We start from the raw sequence: 18,141 nt of genomic DNA on the forward strand, positions 1-18,141 counted from the left end.
ACGAAAATGCATAAAATAAAATAAAATATACAATTTCATTATTACCATAGAATATTTTCATTAAAATTACAAAATTAGTTTTAAACAAATTTTAATCTGTTACTGTTAATAACATACGTTATGTTATATTACATTTTGTATTTAATGTTGAATGCGTGTGTGTTTACATTTGCGTTTTCCGCGCGCGTGTGTGTTTGTTGCGGTTTGTTTTCGCTTATCATTTTTACAATTTTATGATTCAACAAGGCATAGATGTGTGGACTAATTAATAAAAGATAGTAGGCAAACAAAGAGCTTGTGCTATAATGATATTAGTTTTATACTGCCCTTATTGCGCGTGATTCTGCTTTTGTTTCTGTGTTGTTGTTTTCACTAGTTGCACCGAACTCTTACCGACATTAGAACTACAATATAATAACATACACATGGTGTCACGTTACCGTATTCAAGAAGAGGATGCGAATTCCAATTCTTCACAAAATCAACAACAACGCCGCTCCCGCAATGAATTTGCAGCACTTTTGCATACTCGTGAGTAAACATTTAAACTATTTACATGTCTAATGTGTCAATGTTTGTGTCAGCGTGAAAGCGGGTTAATTTTGTTTAAATGATTCATAACGTAACGCCTTAAAACTCTTTTTCCCTATACGAAATTGTTAATATAGACGATGAATCTATTTTCAAATATCTTAATACAAATTTGAAGTATTAGTGGCTACTTTTAAAGATAAGATTGTTTAGCGGCAACATTTGTATGTGTGCCATTTACAATACCGTCTTTGTTTGTGTGCCGACTTGCATTCAATGCAAATACTTTTGATAGAGCTTTCATATATATATTGTTATATTGTGTTTATAGATGAAAATTAAGAATAATTATGATTAAGAAAAAAATAAAATAGTAAATAAAAAAAATTATGTTTGGCCCATGGGGGGATCGAACCCGCGACCTTCGCGTTATTAGCACGACGCTCTAACCAGCTGAGCTAATGGGCCATGTTGTATTTCGGCTTCCTAAAGTGAAATATGTTTGCAAGCGAAATGGAAATTGCGGCATTTAAATGGGGGAGGAAATGTTTTTTAAATAGATAAATAAATAAATTGAACTAACTAAAGTTAAATACATTTGAATGTTTGTGCCAGTTGCATATCGACTTAATATTGGATGGAATCGCTTATTGTTGTTGTTTTATTGTGTGTTTGTTGTTGTTGCTTTCAATGGGATGATACTACTCTATTGCAAGGGTCTTTTAAAGAAACTATCTTGTGCGTCGCGTCTATTTACCATACAATTTGTATTTGCTCTTGCTTTCGCCCAGCTCGTCGTTGACAACTTTCCGCTGTGAGCTTCGTAAAGTAAACCGAAGGACGAAATATTGACTAGCAGTGCTTTAGCCGATGTTCCTTCGTTTCATGCGGACTGTCCACAGTTGGCTTTTGGCTTTTGCACGTTGTGGACGCATTTTTAAACCGCTTTTGCGCGTGATTATTATTATCGAATATACAACAAACAAGTTGAGCCACGCAAATGAAACGCGGAGAATCGCAACACATCCCGAACTTATTAGTTATGAATGCAAACAACTTTGTTCTTGAGTGCCCCCAAGTTGAGTTTATATCAAATTGAAATAGTTGTGTAAATGTATCTGTATCTGTATCTGTAGCTGTAACTGTAACAGTAGGAGGTGTATCTTCAGACACTGCGGAGCCAAGTTGGCAATGAAGTTGGGCGTGCTTGACTGGCAGCCCGCTAACTACAATCAGTTCGATAATTTGAAGGCTTTCTTTGACTTTAAATTTGTGCATTTACCTTAAATTGTTTAAATCGTTACACATTGTACATACTGAGATATGTAGTTATCTATCTAGTGACCTGTCAAACAATTATACTATTGTCGGTTCGTCTAAAATAGAGATAGATGTACTTAGTATGTTTTGTTTTAATGCATATGCGTGTCGGGAACAAGCACCATGATTTTCAGCTATAACGAATGAATGAATTTTTGATGTTTTGTGCAAGTTGTTGAAAACTGTCATTGCTTTTATTTCAAATAATTGTACTACGACTATACTATATTGTACTATAACCATACTATATTAGTTATGGGCGGCGTAAAAGAACTGCCGTTGGGGCTGTCAGTTGTTTTAGTTCTCAACGCATGTCAAACAATATGTTCAAGGTTGTTTTCATTCTCGAGCGCAACTCTTTGTGAATAATCCGAAAATGAGCTCCTTACATAACTGATATTATTATATAATAACCGATGAATGAACAAGACAAACAACAAAATAAGGTGCCTTGCGAAACTATTTATGATATTTACCCCTCAAAATAAAATCAAAACACCCAAGTGAATTTTGAACCAAGTGCCTTAGTGATTAGTCGAGATGTCCGGTCATAGCCCGGATGCCAGCCGCAACAGCAACACCATCTCCATCGAACTCAACAGAACCAACACGACCTCAAGCTGCAATCCCAGCATTGCCAGCCAGCGACGCCGCCAACAACGAGCGGCACAGCATCGTCAGGAGTCATGGTTTCGACACTCGATGCCGCCGGCTGTTAATCGAGACTTTGAATCTCTAGAGCATCTCACGCAACGTGAATCGACCAACGGCTTGGATGAGCAGCTCGCGGCATCTTTAAGTGGCAAACTGCCTGTCCTCAGTCATACGAGCATACACCTTAACAGTGCCAATAGCAATCTCGGTTTCATCGATTCCGATACCCCAAATACGCCGGTGACACCACAATCCGACTCCATCGCCGGCACACTCTCCTCCTGCCAGCCCATCGGAGGTGCCGACAATAGTGGCAGGCACAAAGCTCGTAATCGCAAGGATTCGAAGGCATCAATTCTATCGAATGCAGCTCGCGGCCTACGTATGACTACGTCTTTTCTACGCAGCAAGCGTAAGGAATACGAAGGTGAGTAAGGTTCTCAGGTTACTTGATTTCAAGATTTCGAAACTTGGAATGCTGCTAAAGTTTGAACTTTAAAGAATTGTCTCTTTCTTTTTTTTGACTTCTAAGATAATGAATAACTTTTAGTATTTGTATGAAATTATAGCTTTAAAGAGAATAAAATATTTAAAATTTAGGTGAGTAAGGTTCTCAAAATACTTGATTTCAAGATTTCGAAACTTGGAATGCTGCTAAAGTTTGAACTTTTAAGAATTGTCTCTTTCTTTCTTTTTGACTTCTAAGATAATGAATAACTTTTAGTATTTGTATGAAATTATACCTTTAAAGTTAATAAACCATTTCAAATTTAGGTGAGTAAGGTTCTCAAGTTACTTGATTTCAAGATTTCAAAACGTTGAATACTGCTATAGTTTGAACTTTAAAGAATTGTCTCTTGTTTTCTTTTTGCTTCTAAGATAATGAATAACTTTTAGTATTTGTATGAAATTATTGCTTTAAAGTTAATAAACTATTTCAAATTTAGGTGAGTAAGGTTCTCAAGTTACTTGATTTCAAGATTTCAAAACTTGGAATGCTGCTAAAGTTTGAACTTTAAAGAATTGTCTCTTGTTTTCTTTTTATACCCGCTATCCATAGGGTAGAAGGGTATTATAACTTTGTGCCGGCAGGAAATGTATGTAACAGGTAGAAAGAGGCATCTCCGACCCTATAAAGTATATATATTATTGATCAGCGTCATCAGCCGAGACGTTATAGCCATGTCCGTCTGTCCGTCTGTCCGTATGAAACACTGGATCTCAGAGACTATAAGAGATAGAGCTATAATTTTTTTTCGACAGCATTTGTTATGTTTGCACGCAGATCAAGTTTGTTTCAAATTTTTGCCACGCCCACTTCCGCCCCCGCAAATCAAAAAAATCGAATAACAAGCCTAATTTTAAAGCTAGAGCTGCGAATTTTGGTATATACAATAATTACTATAGTATTTATGATTCCTGAAAATTGTGGAAGTTATTAAAGAAATACTTTTGTATGGGCAAAAACGCCTACTTACTAGGGGTCTGAGTTGCTTTGGCCGTCTATGGTATATTTTTAATGGTGTACTATATCGACATACCAAACAAACGGGTATCTCACAGTCGAGCACACTTGACTGTAACTTTCTTACTTGTTCACTTCTAAGATAATCATTAACTTTTAGTATTTGTATAAAATTATAGCTTTAAAGATAATAAACTATTTCAACTTTAGAAAAATAAAAGCAAACAAAAATAACAATTGTTTTCTTTTGCTTTAATTAAATCGTGTTAATTAGTCAATTTGTATTTGGAGATAGCTTTTTCTCATATTTAAACATCAAAATAATAGGAAACTTTATAGATTTCTGTAAAATTTTGTAATTCGCAGTATATTAATTTGGTATATTTTTACAAGAATACCAGATTGTTTAGCTTTTTATGGTTTTTGATCGCTTTGTTAGATAGTATTTTGAAATACTAATTTGTTTGTCGTCCACTATATGTGGAGAAAATGGTGCATAAACCCACATCTTGATTATAGTGGAACTCCAATCAATGAAATTTCTCAAATATGAATTTTGTTCAATATTTGGCTATATTTAGTATTCTCTGGAATTTAAATAAACCACAAATCTACTTGTAAAAGTCAAAAGCGTATCAATGAAGTCTATCAAATTAACCGTAAGAGCAGCCTTGAAAAAATAAAATAAAATTTCCAATAAATTTGTATTTCAAATTTATATAAAATTTATGTTGCATTGAACCAATTCAAAAATGCGACCTATTTTTATGCATTTGATTCACGAACAAAGAGCTCATTATAGCATTTGTTCTCTCACAAATTCTACTGAGTAAGAGCAACACAATAGATCTCAATGATTAATTTTAATGTTTTGTAAACTTTACATTGAATAACATCGGTGCAACTTATCAACATTATTTACTGAACTTATATGTATATAGTATTCTCTTATCACATTCGTACCTTAGAACGGCAGATTGTTTCTAAAGCTCAAAGTTCATGCCAGCCAAACTACAACTGTTTAGTCACCCAGGCACTGAGCTTGGCCACATCCGCATATACACCCGGGTACTGTGCCAATGCGCAGTTTGTGCCCCAAGAGACGATGCCGACCAGTTTGCCACCTGATACAAGCGGTCCACCGGAGTCTCCCTGGCAAGCATCCTTGTTGCTGGCCGCCGCACAAATCATCGTATCCTTGATTTTAGAACCGTAGCTATAGCTGGAGCTGCCACACTCCGTGCGTCCTACAATGCGAGTGTCGATGTACAGGAGCTTGGCGGAGTAGGAGTTGCCAGCATAGGAAGTTGATCCCCAGCCAGAGCAACTGGCGGCAGCTCCATGTTGAGGAGCTGTGGTTGCCAACGCGATGGCTTTGATGTTGGTGCCCAGGGTCAGCTTCGTTTGGAGCTTCACGATGCCAATGTCGTTGATCTTGGTGCTGCTGTCATAATCCTCGTGCATCTTAAATGAGGCAGCATTGCTGGTGACGCCCCCAAGTGATCGATAGGTGGATCCAGCGCGCACTCTCAGCGTGGCAACTGTCACCTTGAGCAGACAATGGGCAGCGGTCACCACAACGGTGGAGCTGATCAGACTGCCGCCACAGAAGTGGACTCCAGAGCGTTGCATCGAAACTTGCCAAGGATGCGCTGTTATGGTTGTTGGGGTGCCGCCCACAATGCGACCTTCCTGCTCAGCTATTAATCCATAAGGAATTGACGCGCTCTGGGCTGTTGCCAAGAGAGCCAAGATTGTGATTAAGGTTTTGCCAAACATTCTATCTAGTTGTAGTGCTAACGGCTGTTGAGAATGGAATAGCTGGGTAAACGTTGCATGCGTCTTTTATAGCAATGAATTTTGACAGGTGGAAATTGTATCTGCGCACTCTTTGATATCATTACGATCCATTGTAAATAAACTGCAGTTATTGCCCTTTAAGTGCTCCACTCGAAACTAAGTTGACAATCGCTCTTGTCAATTCGTGTAACACATGGCCCCGATTTCGCTTTGGACCCGTAAGACACCTGAACGTCCCCCTAGTCCATTCAAATTTATCTGGCTTTAATTAATTTATTTCAGGATGTTTTGAATAGTTATGTGTCTCGCTGGCAGTTACGATTGTTTGTTGTCATTACAAATGCATTCCAAATGCGTGTTCAACCTATTGTCGTCAGATTCTAGCACTATCTTTTGATTTCATGACTCTGCTTAATCCAATTGTGTCGGGTTTTGCCTGTTATAAATATTACAAACGATTAGAGCATTTACGTTGCTACTGTGGGAATATTTATTTGATACCCGTGTTTGTTATGATAGACATTTTTGATTCCACAATGTGTATATTTCTTTATCAGATTTAAAAACGACACAGCTTTATTTTGCAATCTTTGTCTACCCTAATTTTCGAATTATTTAATTTGCTTTATATTTTTAAACATTAAGTGAGTCACTATTGAATACAAATTTTGCTTATTCGTCTTTTCTTTTTCCTTGATTTAACTTAGTTTTAAATTGAGTCTCCTTTGTCGATTTTTAAATTTGTTTAACCACTTTCCAAAAAAATTCAAATATCTTTCATAACCTTTATAACAAGTTTTGGTGTCAATTCAAGTTTAGACAATTAATATTTATACCCGCTACCCTTAGAGTAGAAGGGTATTATAACTTTGTGCCGGCAGGAAATGTATGTAACAGGTAGAAGGAGGCATCTCCGACCATATAAAGTATATATATTCTTAATCAGCGTCAACAGCCGAGTCGATATAGCCATGTCCGTCTGTCCGTCTGTGTGTCTGTCCGTCTGTCCGTCCGTCCGTATGAAACACTGGATCTCAGAGACTATAAGAGATAGAGCTATAATTTTTTTTCGACAGCATTTGTTATGTTTGCACGCAGATCAAGTTTGTTTCAAATTTTTGCCACGCCCACTTCCGCCCCCGCAAATCAAAAAAATCGAATAACAAGCGTAATTTTAAAGCTAGAGTTACGAATTATATGCAATAATTACTGTAATAGTTATGATTCCTGAAAATTTGGTTGCGATCAGATAAAAATTGTGGAAGTTATTAAAGAAATTCTTTTGTATGGACAAAAACTTCTACTTACTAGGGGTCTTAGTTGCTTTGGCTGACAATCTGGTATATTGTGCCTTCTATGGTATATTTTGAATGGTGTACTATATCGATATACCAAATATACCACTTAGTATATTTTCAGTATTTTTGTAGTATTTTGGTATATTTTGTAAATAATACCGCAATATTTTGCTTTCATTCAAGATGAGTAGCGGGTATTTCTCAGTCGAGTACACTCGACTGTAGCTTTCTTACTTTTTTTACTATTGGATAGTGTTGCCTTCTTAATTATTTTCCTCAAAAATATCACAATCGACCAAACTATATTATTAGTTTTTCGAATCAATAGAAATTTAGAATATGCCAAGGGCATTCAGTTCAATTACCTTTTTAAACGCTAAAGCTAAAGTATAGTTAACGTGTGAATTTATTATTTATGGAAAATACATATGAAAACGAACAAACATTTGTTATGAGACAGCTCAACAGCCCCCACCACACTGCTTCCAGGATGTAACTGTTTATGGCTCCGTCGTATTCTGAAACGTAATAAAAACTTGCAATAGTGTTTGTGGAATAGACGGATGTCAAACATCAATGTCGCTAAAATAAGGACGGTCTCAGCTTCCGGCAAAATTTGCCGTTGACTGTTTGCTTTTGGGTAAAATGGTCAATGGACTAAAAGCTGGTTGGGCTGTTTGTGTATTACGCCATCCACTAATACAACCCTGCCATTTCGGAATCATAAATAGATACAAACTTATGGATTGAACATCTTCGCACGTTTATAGTTTATTCGATGGATCGTCACCTGGCAGCTGAAAAGAAAATTGAGATTAAAGTTGAAATAGAAGGCAATTACGTAAGCGGTTACCAAAATGTCGTTAAATTGTTGGCAGAATTCATCCATGTGGACATCTTGATCATTCGGGAAATACTCTACAAACTGCTTAAAAGTTACGCGCTTCTTTGATTGATTTCTATTGACATTGGCATCACCATCGCCTCTATCTTTTCGAATGAGAATGGATTTAATGCGTCCTTGGGTGTTCGCCTGTAGCTCCGGTTTCAACGTATTCATTTTAAAGGATTTTGCTGGAATTTAAATAAAGTCTACAATCTATTTACACTACTTGATTGAATTGAAAAAAACTGACTGCTGAGCTGTTAAAAATATGTTTGAGAGTGTAAAGTTATTCCATTAATTTCTTTATTATCAAAAATAGGTTTCTTAATTCATGATTTATATTTTGACTACAATTAAGTTTCAATAAAATAATAGTACAATAACATCTGAAAATCTAAATATAAAATGATATTAGTTAGTTTTACAAATAAGTTTACGATTTTATCTGCCTATATTTTTAAACTGACGCGAGAACTTGCGTTGCTTATTGTCAATTACCAAAAGCTTTTAACTTCACGTAACTCAATCTTTTTTAAGATAAAGAATTAAATAGCATTTCTGTTGGACTGTGTCGCAATAAAGTGACTACCACTGAGATCATCAATGTCTCAACATAAACGTACTTAGCTGGATTTCTTTTACTTCTTACTCATGACATCATCAGGTGGTCGGTGGGGTCGGCAGAGTCCTGATGTCCTTATGTGCTCGGCGTAAAGAAAACTACATGTTGCGATTGTGCCAGGGCACGTTGACATTTTTCACTCATTGCAAAAAGCTTTTTAGGCTAAATGTTCCGTGTCCGTTTAATATCATTGCAGATAGTGGTTAAGTAAATTAATGACTACAGGTCACAGCGTGCTGTTTCCAAGGATAGTCGTCGTTTTAAAAATCAATACAGTTGTAACGCTCTGCACATTAACACTATTACTAGGTAAAAAAAAAAAAAAAAAAAAAAATTGTGGCCCATGAGGGGATCGAACCCGCGACCTTCGCGTTATTAGCACGACGCTCTAACCAACTGAGCTAATGGGCCGATGTTTGTTCGCTGACAAAACAACTATAAGAGGTAATCAGCATTTGAAATACATGAATGGTGTATGAATAAAATTCATTTCAATATTTGAAACGAGTTTATTATAAATAATAAAATATACGAATATATTTATGCAGTTACTTGTTATAGTAAAATATTAACATAAATATTATTTTAAATATTAATTAATATACAAAACTTAATTTCAGGCCACAATTTGATTTTTCACTTCATTAAATTTGAGTAAAATAATGAATGGAACGAAAGATATCTAAAGTTTAGAAAATTCTTTTGCTAATGTTGAAAGAAAATACATCGTTCATTCCATCTAGTTTTTCATAGAATAATATTCGCCTTCGTACAAAGCAGACATTCGACCTGCGATTTCCAAGTGTCAGGATGGCCGAGCGGTCTAAGGCGCCAGACTCAAGACTTGAAGTCTTACCTCTTCATCAGGGGTTCGTGTGAGCGTTCTGGTCCTCTCTGAGGGCGTGGGTTCGAATCCCACTTCTGACAATAATTTTTTTTTTAAATTAAATTTTACAAAACTATAATATTTTTTGTTTATTAAAAATAATAAAATATACGAATTTATTTATGCAGTTACTTGCATATTTTGCTAGGGAATACTATTTAACGCACTATTGCCACACTCAGAATACTAAAAGATGGTGTGCCTGCTAGTTCAACAAGTGCCTCCGTGGCGCAATCGGTTAGCGCGTTCGGCTGTTAACCGAAAGGTTGGTGGTTCGAGTCCACCCGGGGGCGGATTTCCTTTTTTTGGTGTTAAAAAAAGGCGGATTTCCTTTTTTTGGTGTTAAAATAAATTATGAATTTTGAAAAATTTCAATTTTTATGAATTGTGCGACAATACAGTTAATTTATAAAACAATTTTACAACTTAAAGTTCAAATTAACACTCAATGGAAGTGTGGTGAGTTTAGTAACATTCAATTTGTTTATGTTGCCGCGCCAGTTGTTTTTGTGGTGAGCTCTCACTTAACTCTGTTGTGTTGACGCTCTTCGTATACGTGTCCATGTGTTTAGAAATGTGAATGTGTGCGCTTGTTTAGGTTTCTCTCGCTCACTCACTGCTACACCCATACAGGTGAGTCAATGGGGCAATTGCGCTCAGTAGCTCGGCAAACACGCGCGCGCGAAGTCGATAAACCGCATTTCTGTCGGCAAAATTGAATTTTGGCGTTTAATTGGCTCGAAAATAATACATACTATGTACATAAATATCCATATGTTTTTTTGAGTTATTTGGAAAAGCAACTAGCAGTGTATTCGGAAGTTTAATGCGTCGATTTTCCAAATGATTGATATGAAATGAGTGCAGTTTTAGTGACAGAAGCAAATTTGATTCTCAACAGTAAAAGTTGAAAGTTTGTATGGTTTTTGCAAAACAAGTTGCATTTTTACATTCGCTCCACATTGGCCACGTTGTATACTAGGCATGTGGCACGTATAGTAAAAACCATGACCAGTCTAATGTTGATCCATTGCGGCATGTACTCGCAAATCCACATATGTACATAACTACATCTTTGATTGTATTGGCGCCCCCTCAATTAAATGCTACCCATCAGTCTGCCCCAGCTCTCTAGTTCAGTTGTCAACAGCATGCGATCCAACAACATTGATTGTTGTCTCCCTTTTTCTATTTTATTGTGTTAGCATTTCTCGCCGTTTATTTCATTGCCATTGTTGCATTATTATTGTAATTGCGGTTTTCTCTCACAGCCACACACACATACATATGTACATACTTGTACTCAAAGGTTGTTCAAACTAGTTTCTTCATGTTTTGTTTTGCGGTTTCTGTTTTAAATCATACAATTTATCGGTAGTTTTCTTTCTTTCTGCAAGTTCGCTTACATATATTTTTTGTTTTTAATACAAAATTGTCGTTGTACTTTTCAGTTGAAATTTGTGCTCACATTTGATTGTTAACAAATCCCAACAGTTGATTCTGATAAACCAACAATATCGACATTATAGTCACAGTCCATTGGGAAAATGTTGGGTATTTATTGCGCTAAAAGTAAACGCAAATTAAGTTCCGAAGGTAATTTCCCAGAAAAGTGACTTATTTTCATAAATATTGACGCAATTAACTTTTTCAAATAGTGCAGAAATAATTACTTCAATACATCTGTTCATATTGTGTATAAATACATACATACATATATATTACTTATATAGTGCGCAACGTTTGTTCACCAACTTGATGAAATAATACGAAATATACATATTTATTTATTTCGTATGTATACAAAATGCTTATGCATCGGTCACGTTTGTTTTTCGAATTTTCTTTTCGTACGCTTGTTGTTATTGAAATATAAAAAAAAGCAATATCGTCATCGCTTGTGGGTACAGTAAAATCTCTCTATATACTTATAAAATATACTCATTTTATGACATTTGGTTATAAATAAATAAATGTATGCATTTAAGTGCCAGAATCATGAAAGCATTTCTAAGAAGAAACACATCTAATTAAAATGACAAATAAAACGGGTTTCCGAAAATTAATATTAAAATGAAGCAATGAGAATTTTGGTGCGTTCTTACTTGTATGGGCGATTAACCTTATGACTTAATATTTGAATGGCATTTCAACAAAATGTAAATTCGAATTAATTTCAGTTGGATACAATAGAATCTTTGTGTTGTTGAGAAATTATGGAGAAATGTGTTTGGAAACTGTGCATTCAATAGTTTTCTTTAAGTATTTGTTTATTTTTTTTAATAATTAGTACGTACAAGTTTCGGTTTGTGTAATAAAAGCTTGTAATTCAGACTCATCTACCTAATAATTTCAGCAAACATGACACTTAAGCTCTTCAAAACGTAACCTCTATTCACTTTCACACGTTCCTCTTTGTTGATGTTAATTATTTTCACTCTTGCTTTTAATATTTTCATTCAAACGGGCGACGAAATGGGTTGAACTTTTTTACAATTTATTTACCCAAAATATTTATAGTCTCAGTTCAAATATACTTTGCGTAGAAACGTCATCAAACAAGAGAGCAAAAACTAAGTCTGCTCGACTATGGGTTACCATACCTAACCGGTCAGCTACTAATGTAATCTAATAATTGGGAATTAATTTTGTGCATTACTAAGTTCGAAAAATACTTAAGTCAGATGCATAACAGATTAGTGATTAATTGGATGCACACGTATTCATATTTGATCCCGACTTTATGACTAGCAACGTCATCAATAACCAATATCCAATTATTGTTCGATTGACAATAATTTCGTATTGATTCGGTTTTCACAATGAGCTGTCGCTCAGCTGTCGTTACTGTGCGACATTTATGGGCCTTGTAACTACCTTCAATATATACGAACATAAAGCAAATACATATACGAGAATGAAATGCGTCGATGTTCTCTTCACACTGTTATAACTGACAAATATACTATATACTATAACTCCCACTCGAACAGAATATGTATGTGGTATACGTGTGTGTTTATGCAAATAATACAGGTTGTTGACAAATAAAGCACAAAATGTCCTAATGTTTATTGTACCCTATATCGGTTCAAGGATTTTGATTTTAATTTGTATTTTTTTCGTTCAATTGCACATTTATTTTATTATACTTTTTTTATGGTAGTACTTGCTTCAAAACAGAAACGATATAGTATATGTATAATATTTAATTATGCATATAAATATTTTGTCGAGTGTTTATGTATTGCCAGCTATAAGTGGTATGTCGTAGTCGACTTGTTTCGATTTTAGACTTCTTTTCACCGACCCAATTTGGAATGCCTTAAAAAATTCTACGGGTTTGGCATAGTGTTACTAATATTTACTCAGTTTGCGACCTAAGTATACACAAATATACATTTACTTTGAATATATATACATGTATGTCTAAGTTATAATGTCGTGTTATAGGCGATATGCATCAGAGACTTGTTTTTGGTGTTTCACTTGTTCTCAGAATTAGCTGTTAGTTGTTTGCGTAAGTGATGACTGTTCAGGTACATGTGTACTTGAATACTGAAAACGGTATATTATATAGATATACATATGTATATATAGTATATACTGCATACAGCTGCTAATTAGTTGACTTGAATCTGGTTTATCTTTAGAGCATCTTAGAGTACAATACTTGCTTAATGTTCTGCTCGGTTGACTAAACACATGTATTCAGTAATTTCGATTCACAAATTGGTTTCTTTTTAAATAAAATTCACGAAACGTGAAAGTAAATCCGTTTGGACAGATTCCAAAATAAATACGTATTATACATGTGTATAGCTAGCCAAATATGTATAAATAGATGTTTATAGATGCAAAATAAAAACAGTCCGCCTTTTATACACTTGGCCTGCTTATTTGACAGATTCCATAGATTATTTGAACAAATTTACCCTAGATTTGGTATATCAGGATTACTACGGTATATTAATATATAATATATGTATGTATTCTGCTCATCCACCATATCGTATGCATTGTAGTAGCTATATGACCTTGCCTTTCCACTTTCAATTCGGGACTACTAATTTCATCTGTAATTACTTTGAGTTCACAACGTGCCGACTGACGTTGCGCCTTTATTAATATTTATGATCAATTTCAATTCATTCAGTGCGTATGTACATGTGATGAGAAAATAGCTTCGGAACCACCTCCCTGGCCACCTGTTCTATTATTGATGTATTCTCTGTAATTTAGTCGTAGAAATTTACTCAATTTCTGCCTTAACTACCTTTCATAGCGAATGCCAAACTGCAAAGTAATTTTAAAGAAAGTTTAAATTTAAATTCTTAGCTATTTAGCCGTTAAATTTGAAAAGCATTTTTAGATTGATTATTATTTTTTATTTATTTTATGTTATTTGTAGCATTGCGGTTTCCTTTTTAGGCTCTTTATGGAATTCTCTGTGTTCGATACTGTTCTCGTAAAATTCTTAAAGAATTTTATTGATAAGATTTATTTTTATTTTTTGATTAATTTTCAATTGATTTCAATTTATGTACCGACATGCTTTGGGCACTTAAACTGTTTATAAAAGAGTCGATTAGAAATTGAAAAAATGTAGCATATCAGCAAACTTGAAAATAATGTAGTTATATCTGGTTCATTATTCAACATTTACTATGACCAGTTTCCTGTTGAGATATGACGATAAAAATTTAAACTTTAAAAATCGATGTTAAAAACTTTGGCATCGTACAATAATATTTACATTTAAAGTTTCATGACAACTTTCTGGAACAGTGCACGAATTTGAGAATATTTAAAATGATAATGTTGAGTTTGGGGTGCTCCTTTGATATTCTTTTGTATGAAAAGAGTCTAATTATATGTAAGTGTTTACTCGTGTTTACTGTGGCCATCGCAAACACGCTAACACGAGCTTTACCAAGCTGCAGCAACTATCTGGTTTTGGCCGCACGCAAATGAAAGTGTTTGCTTATGATTTGTGTAGACAACTTGACAATGGTTTGTTTCCGATGTTGTTCTGTTGACTTCCGTTTTTACTATACACGGGGTCGTTGACTTGGTTACCTTTTTCGTTTCGTCTGGGCAAACTTTTATATTTTCTTCGTCTTGCTGTTAGTTCTTTTTGGGCGTTGCGTAGCTTAATGAAAATCAATACTCATCGCACTCGAATTCAAATGTGTGAATAATTAGTCAATGGAACTGTAATTAATCATAGCAATCGTTTCATATCACATCGTTAATCGAATAAATACTTATTCCAGTAAAAAGGCATTCAAAATGTCGTCCAAGAGCTAAATCCAAAGTAGAGTGAACAATTCGTGACATAAACTGAATCATAAACTCTTGGCGTAGGTGTTAAATAAAGTGAGGAGTGCAACAACTGAAGCAATTACGAAAGATAATCAGTATAAGCATGTCAACATGGCAGATCCCAATAAAAATAATGGCCACAATAATCCCAGAATCATCAACGGGCACAATTCACAATTGGGGGCTAATGCCACCACCACAACCACCACAGCCACCTCACCACCAACAACAACAGCATTCCAGGCACCGAGCTCCCTCTCGAATGTATCGCAACAGGTGCAGATGTGGTGCCAGCAATGCATGCGGAGGCTGAGAGGTGAGGCACTGCGTCACACGGCCACAACAGGACCTAGCAGACAATTCGCCCCCGATGTGGGCACCAACACAGGACCAGCTGGCGAGGCGCCGTCCTCCGATGATGATCCGAGTAGTATGGAGAATACAGAGGTGGACGGTGCCATAAGGCCACAGCGGCTGAGACAGTCAAGACAGAATCTGCCTCGTGAAAATTGGATTACAGCTTCCAAAAGAAAATTGCTGGAAAAAGTCGGGCTTAAAAAACCCCCTTGTAAAGGTGTATATACGTTTTTATTTACATTTAGCTCTTTATCTGTATTCTATTCTTAATCCTCATGCTTAAGCTATAAACATATACTTGCTTTTATATATTAATGTGTTCTACAAACGCGGGAATCTTGCTCCAGCTGCAGCTCTGTAAATCTGTAAAATAATATTAAGTCAGTAAATTAATCATTACTGATATATAACAAAAAGAAATAAGTAAAGTAAAGCTGTTAAGTAAAAACAGTTTCATAACAACTGCGAGAAGTGTTCCAGAAGTTGTTCCTATTATTTGTTTAAATAAAACAGATTTACTATCAGCTGCAGTCAAATGCAAGGTAAACCTAAAACTGAATAACCCATCAACGTACTGCCCCAACATTGTAAGAGAATACTGAAATTTGTTGTTCGCATAGCTGGGATGATTTTAGAGTGCAATAAAGTAGTGTTTCAGATACGCGGAATTTAAGGGAAAACTAGTTTAGGTTTGTCATCATTTAATGAAAGTCGTCCGTCTGTACCTATGAATAAGATCTTGCCTTATTAATATTGATACCAATGCCCTTAAACCATGTCCTATCACCTCATTCAAACGAATCTCACAATACCATCAGAAATGTACGCACAAAAATATTTAATCTTTAAAGCTTTTCGTATATCATAGTAATACTATTAATATTTTAGAGTCTGCATGTGCAGCTTCTATGCTAATGTTTATGGTACTCTCGGATTGTAATTGATCCCATCGGCACGACTGGAAATGCGCTCAATAAACTAAATGCCGTCTGGGGAAAGAGTTACTCAACATAAGGTCAACAGTTGACAGAGAAATTATATATTTGAAAACACACACATTCGGATATACTACATACATATATACGCAGTCGTAGAATATGTTTTTTGAGCAATTGCAGCGCAGCCCGGAACGAAAGGGGGACGCACTACGGTCGACCCTGAATTCGTAGCCAATTTTCCACCTTTGCACGAGTCCGCATATCGGTTTCAGTCGCAACACCAAGCTGCAAGAGAACACAACACGCGGCACGCAAAAAACGCAGAACGCAGCAAGCAAGAGTAAAAGCAAAAGAGAAAGAGAGAGAGATAGAGAGAGAGAAGAGGAAAAGTGTTGCGTTGCGATATTTGATAGCAGTGCGACAATTAATTATACTTCCCCATTGTGCGACTCTCAATTGCAATTGTTAATATTAAGTGCTATTTTATTTCCCCTTTAAATGGGGATATGCATGTGTCCTAATCCTAAATATAGTTCCATAAATCGAGTGCATCACGTGTCGGGCCGTTGAATGAATGTGTGACAAATCGATAATTGCGCACTTTCGACGCACCAAACTCGTACTCTCTACGGCTAAACAATAACAATTTAGTTCCCAGTGTTACCAAAGATAAAGTGTTAACTGTCCATTCGGTGTTTAGTTTATAATGTTATCTACTTATATACATAGTATATAATATCTAAACAAGACTTAAATGCGCCTTTGTTATGCAAAATGTCAAAGTTGAGCGAATGTGAAAGCATTTTGCGATTGCAAATAGCAAACGATGTGAAGAAGAGCGCAAGCGCTTGTCCAGTGGAACAATTCGTAGTGCGCCCATTGCCACGCCCACTTGTGGCTTGTACCACCACCCTTGGAGTGTTCCAGTCGTAATACTCGCACCAGCTGCTGCAATCCAAGCAACCTGGAGGGCATAGGCAAACCACGTCCTGTTGGGGAGAGCATTGCTTTTCAGACTGTTGGCTCTGGGATTGAGGAGGACTGCGAGGACGAGTTGGATCGGGAATCGATTGCGACTGCCGCCACGGAACTAATTAGCGATATTGGCAACTCCAATAGAAGTTTGAGTGTGCCCCAGCGTCGCAATCGCTTGCACAGACGCCGCCGATTGTCCGCAAGGCAATATCAACGCTGGAGCAGAATGACCTTTCGTAATGTCTACAAGGCGTTGCGCATACTGTGGAGTCGTAAGTTGCAGAGAAAGTTTTCGATTCGTTTTGAAGTTCTCAAAGACTAAAGATACCACACCCCTAAAAATAAGTATATAGCGGAATTCAAGTGTAACTTTAAGCTTTCATATGCATCATATAAAATACATTACAAACATTATTATAAATCGGAATCCATAAAAGATATTTACGAAAGAGGGACAGATCTGGAGCAAAGATTTATAAGTGTGTATTGTGTTTGTACTTACTGATTCACTAAACTATCAACGCAATGCACAAACTGACTGTCCTGAAACCATCAAACTAAGTGATGCCAAAAGATTCCCAGTTATATGGCACTTTAATTCGATGTTGAAACAAGGAAGCAAAGAACTCTTCAAAAGAATATCGTTCAGTCAAACCAAAATCATCAAAAAATCTAGCAAGTGAAGCTGAATAGTTTTCCTACAAAAAGTGCTGAGAAAGTTTACTCATTTTATTACTTGTTTTAAACCAAAGTAATCTTAACTGTTTAATCAAAATTTAAAGTCAACGCAATGCATGTTAGCTGTGTTGCTAGAGACGAGGTCAAGCATTTGGCCCAATTGATAAGAGAGCATCAAATACTGCCAGATGTGGTGGCCTGTCTCCCAGCCCTGGTTATCAATGTGCTGTATCCCTGTTACACCAAGGTCGAGCCGGGATGTCATTTGACACCATGGATGGTGCGTAACGTGCCAATTGTCCGATGGATGGCCGAGTCGCATAAGTTGTATACATTGGCCATGGTTGATCCGGATGCCCCGAGTCGGGCAACACCATTGTATCGGGAGTGGATCCACTGGCTGGTG

General features: G+C 36.1%; 2 protein-coding genes and 4 non-coding genes across 17 annotated transcripts in view; 3 read left to right on the top strand and 3 right to left on the bottom strand.

Annotated features, from left to right (window-relative positions):
* Window positions 1-188: 188 nt before the first annotated feature.
* The window catches only part of LOC117572164 (phospholipid-transporting ATPase IA), a 28,868-nt gene continuing 10,915 nt past the window's right edge, over window positions 189-18,141 (top strand). For 5 of the 12 annotated variants that reach the window (XM_052005839.1, XM_052005835.1, XM_052005840.1 and 2 more), the window contains exon 1: window positions 2,377-2,932. In XM_052005839.1, the coding sequence (XP_051861799.1) occupies window positions 2,392-2,932 (541 nt within the window). In that variant the 5' untranslated portion in view covers window positions 2,377-2,391. Of the gene's footprint in view, window positions 532-2,376; window positions 2,933-10,123; window positions 10,376-10,994; window positions 11,059-14,710; window positions 15,362-16,854; window positions 17,330-18,141 lie in introns of those variants that run through there. The other 7 variants (XM_052005837.1, XM_052005836.1, XM_052005841.1 and 4 more) reach the window with 7 other exon arrangements.
* On the bottom strand, window positions 926-999 carry Trnai-aau (transfer RNA isoleucine (anticodon AAU)). Its single transcript has one exon. It is a non-coding gene; the product is annotated as a tRNA-Ile (tRNA).
* Window positions 4,819-5,775, bottom strand: LOC117571483 (trypsin delta). Its single transcript, XM_034253648.2, has one exon. It carries the CDS (start codon window positions 5,747-5,749, stop codon window positions 4,982-4,984), a length of 768 nt encoding a protein of 255 aa, XP_034109539.1. The 5' UTR covers window positions 5,750-5,775; the 3' UTR covers window positions 4,819-4,981.
* On the bottom strand, window positions 8,914-8,987 carry Trnai-aau (transfer RNA isoleucine (anticodon AAU)). The gene has a single exon. It is a non-coding gene; the product is annotated as a tRNA-Ile (tRNA).
* Trnal-caa (transfer RNA leucine (anticodon CAA)) lies at window positions 9,381-9,503 on the top strand. Its single transcript has 2 exons — window positions 9,381-9,418; window positions 9,459-9,503. It is a non-coding gene; the product is annotated as a tRNA-Leu (tRNA).
* Window positions 9,682-9,755, top strand: Trnan-guu (transfer RNA asparagine (anticodon GUU)). The gene has a single exon. It is a non-coding gene; the product is annotated as a tRNA-Asn (tRNA).

This window comes from Drosophila albomicans, chromosome 3 (assembly GCF_009650485.2).
Source record: "Drosophila albomicans strain 15112-1751.03 chromosome 3, ASM965048v2, whole genome shotgun sequence".
In the NCBI taxonomy this organism is placed as follows: Eukaryota; Metazoa; Arthropoda; class Insecta; order Diptera; family Drosophilidae; genus Drosophila; species Drosophila albomicans.

Bases quoted from the DNA above. Each gene is read 5' to 3' on its own strand.
- LOC117571483 (XM_034253648.2), bottom strand. From the start codon at position 5,749: ATGTTTGGCAAAACCTTAATCACAATCTTGGCTCTCTTGGCAACAGCC.